Source organism: Andrena cerasifolii, chromosome 14, assembly GCF_050908995.1.
Source record: "Andrena cerasifolii isolate SP2316 chromosome 14, iyAndCera1_principal, whole genome shotgun sequence".
NCBI lineage: Eukaryota > Metazoa > Arthropoda > Insecta > Hymenoptera > Andrenidae > Andrena > Andrena cerasifolii.
The window spans coordinates 6,314,563-6,330,191 of record NC_135131.1 but is presented as its reverse complement, the minus strand read 5'-3'; the positions used below and the strand labels follow the sequence as shown (position 1 = coordinate 6,330,191).

At 49.7% G+C, this 15,629-nt stretch overlaps 2 protein-coding genes across 11 annotated transcripts in view; both read left to right on the top strand.

Moving 5' to 3' along the window:
* The window catches only part of LOC143376462 (uncharacterized), a 62,528-nt gene that overhangs the window by 24,259 nt on the left and 22,640 nt on the right, over nucleotides 1-15,629 (top strand). For 6 of the 10 annotated variants that reach the window (XM_076826820.1, XM_076826819.1, XM_076826817.1 and 3 more), the window contains 2 exons: nucleotides 12,458-12,625; nucleotides 13,204-13,371. In XM_076826820.1, coding sequence (XP_076682935.1) covers nucleotides 12,458-12,625; nucleotides 13,204-13,371 — 336 coding nt within the window. Of the gene's footprint in view, nucleotides 1-10,344; nucleotides 10,357-12,457; nucleotides 12,626-13,203; nucleotides 13,372-15,629 lie in introns of all 10 variants that reach the window. The other 4 variants (XM_076826818.1, XM_076826816.1, XM_076826823.1 and 1 more) reach the window with 1 other exon arrangement.
* On the top strand, nucleotides 2,487-11,835 carry LOC143376543 (uncharacterized). The gene is made up of 2 exons (XM_076827020.1): nucleotides 2,487-2,495; nucleotides 3,267-11,835. Exons 1-2 carry the CDS (start codon nucleotides 2,487-2,489, stop codon nucleotides 4,494-4,496), a joined length of 1,239 nt encoding a protein of 412 aa, XP_076683135.1. The 3' UTR covers nucleotides 4,497-11,835.

Genomic DNA, 15,629 nt, shown 5'->3' with positions numbered 1-15,629 from the left:
TGATTAGCCATCGTCGCCGTCACCGTCATCGTCGATCATCATCGCCACGAGAGACAACAGCAACAACACCGGTTTATAAGGCACCGCGACTCCACGACACGTACATATTAGAAATTAGCGGCCCAAGTCATGCACGTGACCTCTTCCTAGATCCAGGCCCTGCCAGGGAGGACCCAGCAGGTACACACACACACACACACCGCGCGTTAATCTCGATGGAATTAGTAGCGCGCCGAGAGCAAACAATCGTACACAATCCACCCCAACTTCCACCATGCCCCACCACCCCCAACCCCCGCATACTCCATTGAATACCCATCGGGCAAGCTGATTGATTCGTTTGGATGAAGCGAGCGTGCTGTCGATGTTCTCGATTAACTTCTTTATACGTTTCTTTGCGTCAGTCACTGGAAGGAATTTCGCGCAATCGAACGATCCCGAGTCGAGATTCTAATTAAAGTAGACACCGCTCTTTAGCGCGCTATGCTTCTTAACCGTGGTCGGGCTCGGTCTCGAGTGTAACGCTACCGGCGAGAGGGGCTGGTTTACGGCAAAGGCTCCACCTTCGCGTCGATTGAAAATCCAAAGAAAGCTGGATGTGTATCGGTGGGGAGCCGACTCGACGATCTCGACGGGTTCCATTGCGCGAGGTCTATAGCCTCTGCCAAATATTATGTCGCACCTCCGATAAAATACGACGTATACGTACCTATATGTATATTACATGCGCGTATATACATTGCGTGTATACACCTGCTGGAGATGGTGCCGAATCGGGAGAACCATGGTATGTATGCCACACTATACCGGGGTTCGAGTCGAAAGCCACGCCTAGCCCGCGTCTAGCTACCGCGCTTCCCTACTGTGTTCTTCTGGCGTGGGGCCTGAAATCCAGAGTCAAACGAGTTACCGATTTATGCAGGCGAAACCGTCGGGCCGGGCGGGGCTTTTCACTCGTCCCGCAAGAGAATCATTCTCATACGATTATTTTCTTTAATGTGCAAGTTCATTGATCACGTTACATGCACACCGAGCCGAGCCAGCTAACGATGCAACCAGAAACGTCCCGTGGACCATTAGTACCGCGGGCAATGCTGCGTACGCAACCCGAACGCGTACGCGTGTACGCGGACGAAAGTTCTCGCCTCGATGCTCTTCCCCGGAAGTCTCGTAGTTCGCGATACAGTTTTGGGGTTGGATCGTCCGGTAGCTCAGCCCCTGTGTATATATACATACACGTACACTAAAAGAATGGTTACCTACTCTTGAATATGTATATTTCTTACATAATACGGAATGTTGGCCCTGTTTTATTTCACGTCACTTACCTACCTACTAAATGCACCACCTTTTCGATCTGTACATTCACGTATATCTACTGTATGTACGTTGTATATTACATATCGCCTATCATTTTCTGTTGATTCGACCCTTCATCCCCGACGATCACCACCCCCGAACCACCCACCACCCCCCACCCCCCACCGAATGTTTTTGTCATTCAAATTTATATTTATAATCAATACATACATCTATACTATCTCTCTTCTCATTCTTGTACGTCTCAGACACGTTCTTGTTCATCACGACTTACCGCTATCATGGCCAATCGTCGTAATCGATGCACGAGCAGCGGGACGGTGCGAAAGTCGTCAAGTCGTGTCAAGACGAGCCGATCCCAGGCCCAAGGGAGGACTTTGCGACTGTTTGGCACCGACCTGGTGCGACATGCGATAATACGACGTCACTCTCCTCGCGTAATCTACTGTCTTATCTCCTCTACCGATTGTACCAGTTATTGTGTGTTGCCTAGCACGGCAATGGTGGTCGCAACCCGATATTCATCAATGCCGTAACTTCCACTGTGGATGCAGCGTCGAGCGATTTAATTGCTTCCGCGTGTGCAGCGTGCCTCGTCGCGTTTAACGAACAATACCGCTTAGATATCGCCGCTCGGTTTGCGACCACTCTTTGGATTTGTCCCACACACAATCAGACACTCACACATACTCAAGCACCACACAAGCATCACACGCACATTCTCGCTGAAATGCGTATCCACGAGTCCATCGGCGTTCTTCTCGCAAGGACCATTAGACGTCCTCGAATGAACTTCACTCGGTACTCCTTCGGTCTCAAGGCTTATTCGATCGGATAAGTCGCCCCGACCGCGATCGCAAGTCGTGGATACGCACGATGCTCAGCTCATTCATCTTGTCCATTCGACGTAGCCGCGTTTCGAGTATCCGCGATCAAAAGAGACGCCAGCGAGAATGTCCTGTTTCCCGATTACTGATTCGCGATCGCGCGGCGCATCTGTTCCTTGGACCGTGATAAGCAAGCCCGCCGGATGATCCGTTTGCTCCCGGAAGGGCGATCATTGGGAACTCGAGAAAGTCGAAACGTTGAGAGCACGGAACAGGATTAGGGGAAACGAAATGGAGCGAAAAGTGGTCGAAACGCCGCGCGCAGAACTATGGGCAACGATGTCGGCCGTACGTCGCGGTGGGCGAAAGAACTGCGGCGGCGCCCGGCGTCCGCAAGAGGATCTTTCTGCTGTGGAAAACGGCGAGACTCGAGCACCGTTCGGAGTAAAAAAAAAAAAACCAAAAAGAAATCGCATCCGAAAGTGGTGGAAGGCTCGGGTGAGAAAGCCTTCCCTCGTCCTTTTGAGTGACCTTGCGATCGCGGCGTCCGCGAGATCCTTAGATCGGGATGCTTGCCCCTCGAAAGTTAGAGGCGAACGATCTGCGCTTCTTCCGCGATCGTGGACATGTAATCGGCGATCGGTGGTGCTTTTCTAGCGCCGCTGAGAGAACGGCGGTAGGATCGCGAACAGATCGTTCTGCTCGTCGTCGTCGGCCAACTGATAATCAGAGAAACGAGACTAGAATGAGAAACGTATGAGAAACCGAGAGACACGAGAAACAGCTAGAATGCCCCGGGAAACGATACGGCACGTGGTCATTCGGAGGAGCGCAAAAAAAAAAAAAATATTATCGGCTGGATGTGTCGAGGGAAGAAGGAAGCTCGGCGGAACGTCGCTTTTCTTTCGTCAACCGGGCGGGACGCTGCTGGTGCCACTTCCGCTTCCTCGAGGCTGTCCCGTGCGGAGCAAAGCAACCGGGACCGTCTTTCCTCTAGCTTTCGTAGCCCTCGCGATTCCGGGGAGCTAGAATCGCATGCTACTTGCCACGATTCGTCTCTCGAGCAGCAAACCGCGGGACAGGTTCGTGCGTAAACGAAGCCGCATCAGGCCATCGTAGAGTTACAATCTACCTTCCACCGAATCACCGCATACATCACACCAAGAAAGAACCGTAGCAGTAACGATACCAAATGAAAAAAAAAAAAAAATACAAAAAAAAAAAAGAATCCAAACAAATCCTCGCACGCCCGCTAGAGAGACACGAGACGGGCGAAAGGTGGACGAGTGTAACCTTGCCCCTATTGCTTGTGTTGTAAAGGAGCTCAAAGCGACGAACGAGAGCCTGAAGAGTCTTCAGACGCAGTTGGAGCTGGCGTACGCGTCGACCGCGTGCTCGGGTGCAGCCGTGGCCGGTGGAGTTGCTGTTCTCGGGCTAGGTAGCGTATCAGGTACAGGCGGTACCGTCCTCGGAGGTAGCGTGGCGGTTCCAGGCGGCGTGCCCGGTAGCACCACCCTGACGGCCATCATGGAGACGAAAGACGCGCGCATACAGACCTTGGAGAATGAGGTGGAATTGCTCGAGACGGAATTGCAGCGCATCAAGGAGTGCGGTGGTAAATTGAGGGAGCAGCTGCTTAAAGCTACCGCCGTGCCCAGCGGCGGTGCTGGTGTACAGCAGCAATTGCAACAGACTCCGACGCAACAGCAACTGCCGCTGCAGCAGCAGCTGCAACAGCAACAGCAACTGCAACAGCAGCAACAGCAACAGAATAAGTTAGCCGCGGGAGGTATAGAGTCGCATGCGCGGCAGGGATTGGTAACGGCTATGGGTGGTCCGCAGCAGCCCGGCACGTTGGCCTTGGCCAGGGGACCGTCCGTGATGACCTCGCTGGTACCGTATGGTCACTCGTCGTCCTCGGCATTAACCAGTTCATTGTTTGCCGGTTCGACAGGTGGGATCATGAGCGGCGGATGCGGTGGGGGCGGTGGGGGCGGTTCCTCGTGCCTGGCCGGCATCTCGTCGGGCGCTACCACTGGCGTAGTCAATCCCTATACCGATCGTTACGCCGATCATCATCTCCATCAGCTTCATCATCACCCTCCTCATATTCATCAGCCTCACCTCCATCATCAGCAGCAGCTGCAGCTGCAACAGCAGCAGCAGCAGCAGCAGCACCACCACCACCAGCAGCAGCAAATGCGACAGCACTTGAAACAAATTGAGCCCGCGGCGCAGGGCGCGCTGGCGTTGCACGCGCACACCTTCAACAAGCACGACATGAACTTCAAACGGCAAGTAAGTTTCTTCATCAACAACGTGCGCATCGAAAAGAACGACGCCGTCTAGAGACGTCCGCACACGGCTATCTCTCCTCCGTTCTGTTGCGTCAGATCTCGAGCGCCGCAGGTCCCTCCGCGTGAGTACTTTACCCCCCATTAAATAGGCAATTCAAATCGGAAGGAGGTCTCGCGTCTGCTCGAGTCAACTCGCGTCAGCTCGCGGTCAACTCGCGTCAACTCGCGGTCCCAATTCGACAACCCCCCGGCCAGCAGAGTTTCGGTGACGGCTCCTCTCTGCCTGTCCCGCCCTCGAGGCTGCAAAGCTCCCGAGGGAGCCGATCAAACGGGAGACTCGGGCCCAGGTAGACGCGTTCGAGTTGCCGATGATTCGCGGGGAGAATGAACGCGGGAGAGAAAGAGGGAAAGCCTGAACGCGTGCGTCTGTCTGTCTGTATGTCTGCCTGTGCGCGTGCACCTAGCGCCCGTAGAGAGGAGAAGAAGCCGGACGGGTTTATCGCCAGGAAGCTGCGCGACGCGCTCGTCGTCGAGACGTCGCGCAGACCTCCCGATTCCATTCGTCTTCTCTCCCAAACGCTGCGTCCTATGTGCCACGCGAATGCATACTGGTGTCGTCGCATATCCATGAGTCTGTGAGAAATAAGATGACGCTAATCGTCGCCGAACATGCTCCGTCGAACAAGAATTTCTTTGCTAAATACTTTGGCTACAGATACGCACACTATTCCCCGCCAACGGTTCGAGAGCGCACATTCCGCGATTGGTCTAATTGTATTAATAAAACACGATACGCTTACTTTTCTACGTTTCATTGGTAGCCGTGGAAAGGAGAATGTTCCTGCGCCTCCTCTCGCTCAACGATTCGGTAGCTTCCTTTCCAATACGAGCCCCGACCATTTTACTTCTCATCGACTCGTACATGCACTCGTAACACATTAGCGTACCTGTTTTCTTTACCTCCCTACATCCTCTTCTTATTCAACAGCAGAGTTTCTATTTTTTCACTCGATTGTACCTGTTTAAGAAGTCGTAGGTTTACGAGAACAACCGATCCGAGGAACCGAGAGTTCTGATCTTCCTTCCCCTCGTCGCGTCCGTCTAATCATCGTCGATCCCCCCCCCCCCCCCCGGGAACTATCATCGACCAGTTAAATCTGCGATCATTCTGTAGGATCCTTACGATCGGGGGTTGCCGGAAATTCGACGTGAGAACACACGACGGCAAGTGGTGGAATCGCGCGACAACAGGGGACTGTGGGGAATGGTTTCGAGTAGCTTTAGCTGAAAGTCAATGAGAAAGTCACAATTCGGTAGCTTCTACGCGTAGAGCCCGAGACCAACCATGCGTACCTAATCTGTAGGCCTTAGAATGTTGTTGAATTCTCAGATGTTTTTAGACGTTGACTCTGGGGTGGAAGGCGGTCTTTATAGCAGATACACACGTTCTTTCGATTCTGGTAGAATAGATTTTCGAGGGAGGGTTGTTTCGTGAAACGTTCATAGAATACCAAGCGTGTTGCCTGCTTCTTTTGGCAAGAAGTTTCTCACGAACTACCCGAGAGGCATTCGCAAGGAGATCCCTACGGCTCGTCTATATAATAAAAACGGAGAAACGTTTGTTAGAAACGTCTGCGCAAAAATTAGCAAAATTGCACGTTGCTGTGTCATGAACGTTCCACAGCCGAGCATTCGATCTGTACGTATAGATCGACGTTCCCCCCGCGCGTACAACATAAGCTTATGTGAAGGAGGAGAAGGAGGAGGAGGTGAAGGAGGAGGAGGAGGTGGTGGAGCAAGAGGAGGAGGATAAAAAGGAAACGGAGAGGGCAAGCAAGACGAAGAAGATGAAGACGAAGAAATGTGAGAGATGACGAAGAAGGAGGAGAAGAAGAAAGCGTGCGAGTGCAGTGTGTGCATATTAATGAAGGAGAAGCTAACGGACAGAGCCTTCCAACGGTACCAAACCTATATATTTTCGTAACTCGGAGCGTGTTAACCCGCCTCGATATCCACTATCGTTTTCCAAATGTCACACCCCAATCTCGTTCAACCGCATCGTCTTCTCTTTTCCGTCGTCCACGCGTTCAGACTCGCTGTGAGAAACGGTTTTCCGCGTCCCGGGGTTCCGACGATCTTTATTTTTCTACTTAAAGCTAGGACCGTGCGCCCCGCGCAGGGGGGCATTCGCGGGGATGAATGCGGAAATTAGCGGACGGTAGCGACGAACGTCCGAATCGTGTCCCGGAGGCAGAAGATGCTGAACGTTTCGGCCAGGATCTGGACGGGCCTCTGAAAGTTAGCCTAACAGTAGTCGAGCTGCTTGGCTGTAACCCTAAAGTCGTTAGCCCCGCAGAAATGCTACCCCTTTCGCGGAGTCCCGTTACGGTGCTCGCAGCAACCCGAGACCCCCAAATACTCTTCCACCTCGACGACGCGGGCGCCGATGTTCGCGATCTCGCGCGTCAGCCATCTCGGGAACGACTCTACGTTCGCAAGGTCCACGCCGAGCCTAAACGAAAGCGCATTCACGTCTCTACCGATCCTCTTCGGACTCTTGACACGAATATATATATTCGAAACGAAACCGAGGAAACAAGAGAGGGGATGAAGAGAAACGATTTTGTTTTCACGTCTCACGCAATCCTGACCCTCCCTCCTCTCTCTCTTTCTCTCTTTCTCGCCTTCCCTCCCCCAAAGCATGCCTGCGAAACTATTCTCCTTGAAACCTTGACAGCCTCCGGTGTCACGAGTTCGACTGGAACGAATCGGGGAATAAGGGAAGACACGTCCAAGCGAGAATCAGTTTCTTTGTTGGGCCCATCCCTATCTCTTCGCCTCTCCTTTGATTCTTTGTTCATTGGAAACACTGTGTTGCGGTCGGAATGCCTGCAAGTTGAAGTAAATGGCGTACATCCACCCCCAGGCCGACCTGTCCTTCCAATTCCCCAGACGAGCTAGATAGAGTTCAGGACAAGGGTGCATCAGTGATGGCAACGGTGACTCGTTTATCTCGTGACGGAGCCACGCTGACGAGAATAACGTCGGTAACAGAGAGAAGGAAAGAAAGAAAGAAAGAAGGAAAGAATGATTGTGTCCAATTGTTCCCCGATCTATCTTGAATTCATTCAAGTCCTCCCTCGTCCCATCCACCTGTTCTTCCGCAGGAATTCCCGCACGTGGTAAACACCATCGATGCCTGTTTCGATTCCATCCTCCCGACCCGTAAAGAAGTATTTTTTACTACCAGAAAATTCGCGCACATATCCATGAGCCCATCGTCGGCCGTGACTTTCACGCATCCCTCTCGAAATCCCCACACGAAAGCAATCGACCGCATCGATCCACCGCCCGTACTCGTTTCACTTCATCCTCAGGGATTATTATTCATTATTCAAGGACGATGAATCTGCATACAGATCTCGCCACATGTGCACCGAACAACGACATCCAAGTCACCACGGTGGACACTTCCGAGCCCACAAGTCATGCACTCTCTCTCCCCAGCTTGCGAGAACATCCACAGTAGAATTATCAATCATTCGCCCGGCCGCGGCGCCCGGCCGCGGCGCCCGGCCCCGCGCCGCCGCGTCACGTTTAATTTTTAGCAGCCACGACCACCGCTCATCCGTTACAAAATCATCCTTCTCCTCGGGGTTCATGCTTCATTTTATTATAAACATGTACGTGTACTGTGTAGGTTATTACCGATACATTAACGTCGTGTCATGCTCGCTCCATCTTACCCCCCCCCCGAATGTTCTTCATCGGGATCTCAAGAGACTTTGGTGAAGCAGCATCGGTTCTCGAGCAGCAGCATTCGAATATGTAGGTGTCGAGCACCGTCGATGGGTAGAGTTGGCATCACCGTTCCTCCTCGTCATCGATAGGGATTCGCCTCATCGTAATCATCCCGTTCATGCACAGCAGAATGAAGAATCATTAGGCGCGATGCGTAGCCACTTCTCGACGCAAGCTGATCGTCGTTTCGCTCGTCATTCTATTCGTCGCGTAGAAGTCGAATGCGACTACCGTTTAGGCGTTTTAGGCATGGTGCATGCGCGCGTCAAAGAGTAGGGCGAAGTAGACAATTGTTTTTTTTTAGAATACTGTTTACTGGTACCCTGGCTGCTCGTATGAAAGTGTGGGACCTCTTAGCGCACAGCTCGCGCGGTCGCTGGGTTACGTTTGAATAGAGAAAACTGGAAATTACTCTGGGGAATAGGAATTGAGAAACTTGCTACAAAGACACTCTTTGCTTTCGGACCGCTTTAGGGGTAGATAGACTCACTTTCATACCGACAGTGAACAGAGGAAAGTGTACTTACTTGCCGATTGCTATCTCCTTAAATGAAATGGCAATCGTCGTTACGGTTTTCTAGGAGTTGAAAGGTCTACAGGGTTTCCTCGATATCGTTACGCAAAGTGTTAATCGCGAGCCGTACGTCGAGCCTCGTAGAGATTACTGAGAAGTAGAATCGGGATTAGAATAGGAGTACAATGAAAGTAGAGAGGTTTAAATTGGATCGGGCGCGGGGCGTTTCGTCGAGGATTGTCGACGTGGCAGCGATCCCAGGGAATCCCGGTGGAAGCTGGAGACTGGAAACTGAATAAATTAGCCGAGCAACTGTCTGCTTCACGCCATTCGACATGATTGGATAGTGCCGGTGGAAGTAAATTAGGCCAAGTTTGACCGTAGATCGTAGAGAGTTGACGCGCCGATGCGATCGTAAGAGCCGTGGCTGCCGCGGCCGTCTGCTGTGCGCAGCAGCAGCAACGGCAGCGGCAGCAACCAGCGAGACCGTTTGTTCGTGTTTGTCCGTCTCTGACCACGCTTGATTTGCCGTGCAGTCTCATCGTCCAGCGTTTCACCCTCACGATTCCATCGCCGGTGTAATCCGATTTTAGAAGCGCATGCGAGTTTCCAAGTCGTCCTTTACTATGCATGCTGCATGCACGCAGACAACTCGTTTCGTTACTCGACGCATCTCTCTCATCATCTAGCCGTTTGTCGTCTCGTTGATCGATTTCCGATAAGGTAAACGAACACATCGGATCACCGTCGTTTGCGCGGAACTCGCAGCTGATCCGTAGTCGCGAGCAGCTGGCGAGTTCCATCGATCGCCAACCAAAAAAAAAATAAAGAAAACAGTCGTTCGATCTTACTGCGAGACGTTGCCTCAGCCCTGACATTATTATCTGCTAGAAACTCTCGGTGCCATTCTGCTTGGGAGGTCTGTTGACTTCCCTGAACCTTGAAACCTCGAAACTCCTGAACAGGTGGAATGTCTGGCCAGAACTCGCAGATCGATCGAACGCCACCCTTCGCCATCCGCGTAGACATAAGGGTACGACATTAGCAGTTAAGCTAGAGCTAAGTTAGCGATAAGTTGAGCAATGGACGGCAGTCCCCAATTCCGCTGAATTCCGGTCCCTTTTTTTTGGTGACCGCGCCGCGGCGCGGAAGATCGTTGATAAAGTCGCAGCCCTTAACCGGGGCCCGGAATAAATTCCCACGAATCAGCGGGCTAGTAGACGAACGACCGAAGGTGGAAAGTTAATCGCGTTCAACTCGTTGCAAACGAACGCTTCCTTTCCCACAGATTGAGCAGTGCCACAGCGCGAGCGTCGAAGCTAAGAACGCGTAGCTACTCTCACCGCGTGAGAATCGTATGAACGGAAACGAGGATTAGCTAATTTAACCCTTTCGTTGCGACGTGGCTATACGCAGCTACATTGACATTAGAAGCAAGTATGCAGAGTGGTTTTATCGGCAATTCCGTATCGAAAGGGTTAAGGGTGAGAACGATTTAAGAAAGGAAAAAAAAAAAGGGCAGGCGGAATTGGGCGGCCCTCGTGGTGTGCGAAGCATTATTAAATGTGGTGCCCCAATATTCTAGCTTTCTGAGGAGGTAAGGATATTCTTCACCCGACAAAGAAGCACTTCCGAGCCACTACCTATCCTTCGTTTCCATCTACATACGTGATTACCGTATTATGTAACGGAGTGTTTCGATGTTCCGTAGTAACACCTTTTCTTACACACATGCAACACCCCTCTTTCTCTCTCTCTCTCCCCTAATCTTTCTGCTTCACATTCTCTTGGAATGGCCAGCGAGTTTCCCAACGATTTTCAATTTGCACAGCTACTTAATCGTTTCCCGCGAAATTCCAGTGAGAAAATTATGTCGCATCGCCGTTTAAACGTCAGCCTCGCAACTCCTTTTGCAAATCTGCCTCCGCTGTTCGCCGGGGAGGAAAATTCGCGGTTCAGGTGAACGAGACGAAATCTGATGGATATACGCTTCGAATGTTATCGAAGCTTCGGTTCGCCCAGGGAGCTCGCCAACCACCCCTACAACTCTCTCTCTCTCTGTCTGTCTATCTCTCTGTCTCTCTGTCCACCCTCTCACCGTTCTCTTTCTCCTTCTCTATATCTGTCTCTCTGCCCCCTTTCTCTGGTGTGAGTCGTTGATCTGACTGTTCGCAATCATTCACGTACCACGCGCGAAAGCGATCTCTGGCTCGATGCCTTCTCGTCGCCGTCGTCGTTGCCGACGGTGAACCGGCACGACGATGGACGAAGGACGAGAATGCCTCCCGTTCGAAGTTCCCCGCGTGCGTGCGTGTGTGTGCAGCCTAACGATGATGGTAGATAGTTGCGTAGATCGTACTATTTCCGTTTTTTGTTTTTTTTTTGTTTTCCTCCTTTTTCTTTTGTTCTCTCTCCTCATTATCTTCTGTGGTTCTTCGTGGCCGTCGTTGAGAAACACCGAGGAACCCGAGACGATGACGCCGCTTTGCGCACCGAGCGATCGGGAGGATTCGAACGATCGCTCGCCTCTCTCCGTAGACCTGTTGTTTATTACTTATCGTTGGCACGACATAGAGAACGCTGAAGAGACGCGGGATCGACGATCGATCGCGACCTCTCCGTAGACAGGTCGGTTCGATCAATCGGTTCCTGGTGCTTTCTGTTGGGTAACTGCGTGAGATACACGCGCGTGGGTCCTCTCTGATCCAAAGGGCAGCCACTGGTCGAAGTAATCGAAAGGGGAAAGGGCTACTCCCTTAGAATCAGGCGAGCGATCGCTAAAGGCTAATGTGCTTCGAAACGCGAATGAACTTTTGCTTCGATCATGGGACGCCGTTGCCAAGGAGGACCGCGACATCTCCTCCACGCTGCGTACTGTGCTAGTTGATTAGCTACATAGTGAACATTTAGCTGTGTAATTCTGCTTGCGATCCCGCCGCGAGATCTCCGCAAGGAGAGCTCGCCACGGGATCCTCACGCGGCCTGCCGTCACCAGAGTAGATCAGACGAGCGTAGTAGGTACGTACATACACGAAAAAAAAAAAATAAAATAAAGAGAGAGACACAATACATAATACGTCCCGGCCTTCTCCCAGCTCCTCTGCTCCCTGGTTCCTCGCATACTCCCCAACACTCGTTTCACAACTGATACATACATATATCTCTCGTACACGCAGCAAACACTGTTTGTAAGTTTGTATCGTTGGTCTCGATATCGCTGCATGCTCAGTATGACGAGTCCTGTCCGAGTACGACGACGACGACGACGACGACGTGGACAGAGACAGCGACGACAACGACAGCGACCAAGACGACGCCGACGACGATGACGACGTTCCGCGACCTCGGGGATGAAAGAGAACCCTCGGAAGAGAAACGAGTCGGGTGGTCGGGACGTTCTCAACAGCCGTGCTGTGATCGGACTCGGGAGCACGTTTTTCTTCGCTCGATGGGGGTAATAAGGGTTTGGGAAACGAAATATCGAAAGTCGTCACCGCCCACTACGTTTCGAGCTACGTGTAATCGAAAGGGTGGCCGGCGATCCTCGTCGTACTCGATCGCTCTGGAGAGGCGACAGAGCCGACGCGACGCCTCTGTCGTCGTCGCCGCCGTCGCCGCCGTCGTCGTCGTCGTCGTCGTCGTCGAGGTAAACGAGGCGCGCGGACTGATCCTCTCCTGGACGACGAATCTTTTCGCAGCTGGACGAACTCCGGACGGAAGTACAGCGCAGGGACCAGGAACTACTCGCGATGTCCGCCAAGATGAAGACGCTGGAGGAACAGCAGCAGGACTACCAGCGGCACATCGCGGTGCTGAAGGAGTCGCTTTGCGCCAAGGAGGAGCACTACAACATGCTGCAGGCTGACGTGAGTTCTCCACTCGATACACGTTCTTTTGGAAATTTTTGGAATATTCGGGGATACCATGGTTAACGTTGGCCTGACTTTTCCGCGAGCTGAAATCGATGCTTTGCAGAGGAACTCTCCGTTAACGGTTGGAGAAAGTAGTGACGACGTTAGAAAAAGGAAGAAAAGAGAAAAACGAAAAAACAAAATGAGAAGGATAATTTATTTATTTCGTTAAAATGAAGAGGAAAGGATATTTCTAGTATAATAGTATAATATTCTAATATTATTAATATTATTAAATATGTTAATGCTTATTTTTTATTATCCTTTTTCTCGTGATCTCGTTCTGTGAGGAGACGTTACGCTTTTTTGAGAAATTCTTTGGGTCCCCAAAATATTTCTTCCACCCCTCTATCCTCTTCAATCCATTCCTAGTTCTATCTGTCGTTGGAAACGTCGCGTGCACACAAGTGTCGTACGTATTGCACGCGAGTTTACGAATCGTGCTCGATTCGAATTGCTCGCACCTCCACACGGCTAGGTGGATCCACGTACGTAGATACGATGACCTGACGTGCGTGCACGCCTGTTTGCAGGTGGAGGAAATGCGGCAGAGGCTCGAGGATAAGAACCGGATGATAGAGCAGAAGACGCAGGCCGCCATGCAGGCGCAACAAGAGCGAAATCGCATGAGCACCGAGCTCACAGAGCTCAAGGATCACATGGATATCAAGGACAAGAAGATTAACGTTCTCCTGCGCAAGGTGAGTGCTCTTGGATACTATCCCTTAACGATTTTAAGCGCGCGCCCTACCTGCAATAAAGGGTCCAACTTGAAATTAACCCTTTGTTGGCTGGCAGGACTATAACGGATGAAGGATTAAGAGAATGTATACAAAGGGTTAATAGGTATCAACTTGGATCGCTTTTCCTTCGTTCCAGCTAGTAGAATTATAATTAGAGATCACTCGGGTCTTCGGTTCTTTCAGTATTTCAATTTTCCTTGCCGAATATTCTTACTTATACATATTATTTTACGTTCATCGTCCATTACCACTCCTTCGTTCGCACTCCTAAGTGAACTGTTGCCTGAAAAGGCTAAACGGTTCCACGTTCCACGATAATGACCAGATATGTAAATTACACTTTCTAATTAATTAGAAGAATCCGCTTTAAGGGGTTATACCTAGTCAGGAAGCCGAAAAAAGGCGATTTTTTTTTTAAAAAGCGGAAGCATATATTTTTACAGAACTTTTGGCATTTAAAAGAGCAACATTTAAAGAACATTTGGTAATTTTTTTGTAGAAAAATACTTACGTTTATAATAAAAATACGACATCCGAGAAGGTGGAGGCTTTGTGGGCTTATTTTTTATATAAAAATCTACTGAATGACGGAGGGATTTTTTTTCAATATACATGGTTATCACTAATGGCTATTTTTCGTTGATATAATCGAAACTATATATTGAAAAAAAATCCTTCCATCATTCAGTAGATTTTTATATAAAAAATAAGCCCACAAAGCCTCCACCTTCTTGGATGTCGTATTTTTATTAGAAACGTAAGTATTTTTCTACAAAAAAATTAACAAACGTTCTTTAAATGTTGCTCTTTTAAGTGCCAAAAGTTCTGTAAAAATATGTGCTTACGGTTTTTTAAAAAAAAATCGCCTTTTTCGACTTACTGACTAGGTATAACCCCTAAATTGCGAGTTAAACTGTAAATGCGCGTCAACGCGTCGTAATTATCCCCACTATCCCTTCACGACCACCCATTCATCTTCTTGATCAGATACCTCCGCAGTTGTCCACCCCTCTTTTGCGCTGACATTTGCAATTCCTGGCATTTAGACATTTTAGAACACCTTGTTCGAAATTTATTTCTATTCCACGTATCTACCTAATTAGTACGCTAATAAATCGTGGCTGCGAAGTGTGCGTGAGTGTGAATCTTACCCTCGACTGGTGCGAGTGAGGAGTTGCGACGTATTTTAATATTTTTTCTAGCGAATTCATAGTCGATGTAAGAGAGTTGTAGAACGTAAACGCGACTGGAGACACCCTTTATTATTCTTAAATCCGCACCCCCTTTGGTTAGTCCATTCTGTATCCCCTGTCAATAAAACCTTTAGAAATTATTGCGTTGTGCCCTTTTCATTTATTTTCATTCTTACTTGTTTTCGTTGAAACGTACGTTCCTATTATAAGTATTTCATTTTTCACCAGCGATTTCTGATGGGCAAGATTCGTCATTAATCGTTGGTGCGCCATGTAAACAGCAGAATTACTGCTTCGGCATTATTTTCGTTACGTTTTCCTTTCTCGCGCGACGTAGTAGAACATTTTATTTTCAACTTTTATTATTTTCTAAAGTTGTGATAATTGTTCGTCAGTTGTTGTATCGGGAGTACAGTTGTGCGTAAATGTTGTTGCGTTGCGGATAATGTTTGGGAAGATTGCGATCGATGGGGTGGAATGGAGCGGCAGGTAAGTAAGGATTTATAATTACGTTGATAAAGGTTCGCCATTCCATACCACTGACAAGGAGAGTTTCCCAGGTGTCCGCCTCCAATTACTTTGATTTTTGGATATGTTTTAGAGAAACGAAAACTAAGATATACGTTTTCTTTTTCTTTTGGCTTGGTTGCTTGTTTAGGGGGTGAAACCACCCCTCAAATTTCATCAGAATATCTGGTGCCCGCCTCCGATTGCTTTGGTTCTTGGATATGTTTTTCATATGAAGTTTTACTCGTCACAATTTTGTACCCCTTATGAGCTTTAAGGCGTGGTTTCACCCCCTAGACATGTTGACAACGTGACGAAATAAAAAAACACCTATTTCTTATTTATCGGCCCTCTAAAACATATTCAAAAATCAAAGCAATCGAAGGCGGACACCTGGGAAACTCTCCTTGTAAGAGAAAGGTTTGTACCTATCAAAGAACAGCCTACAAGCTAAAAGAGAAATCTACTAACCCTGGTAACGTTTGTCCGAGCTGCGAAGCTGATAACCTGATTAAT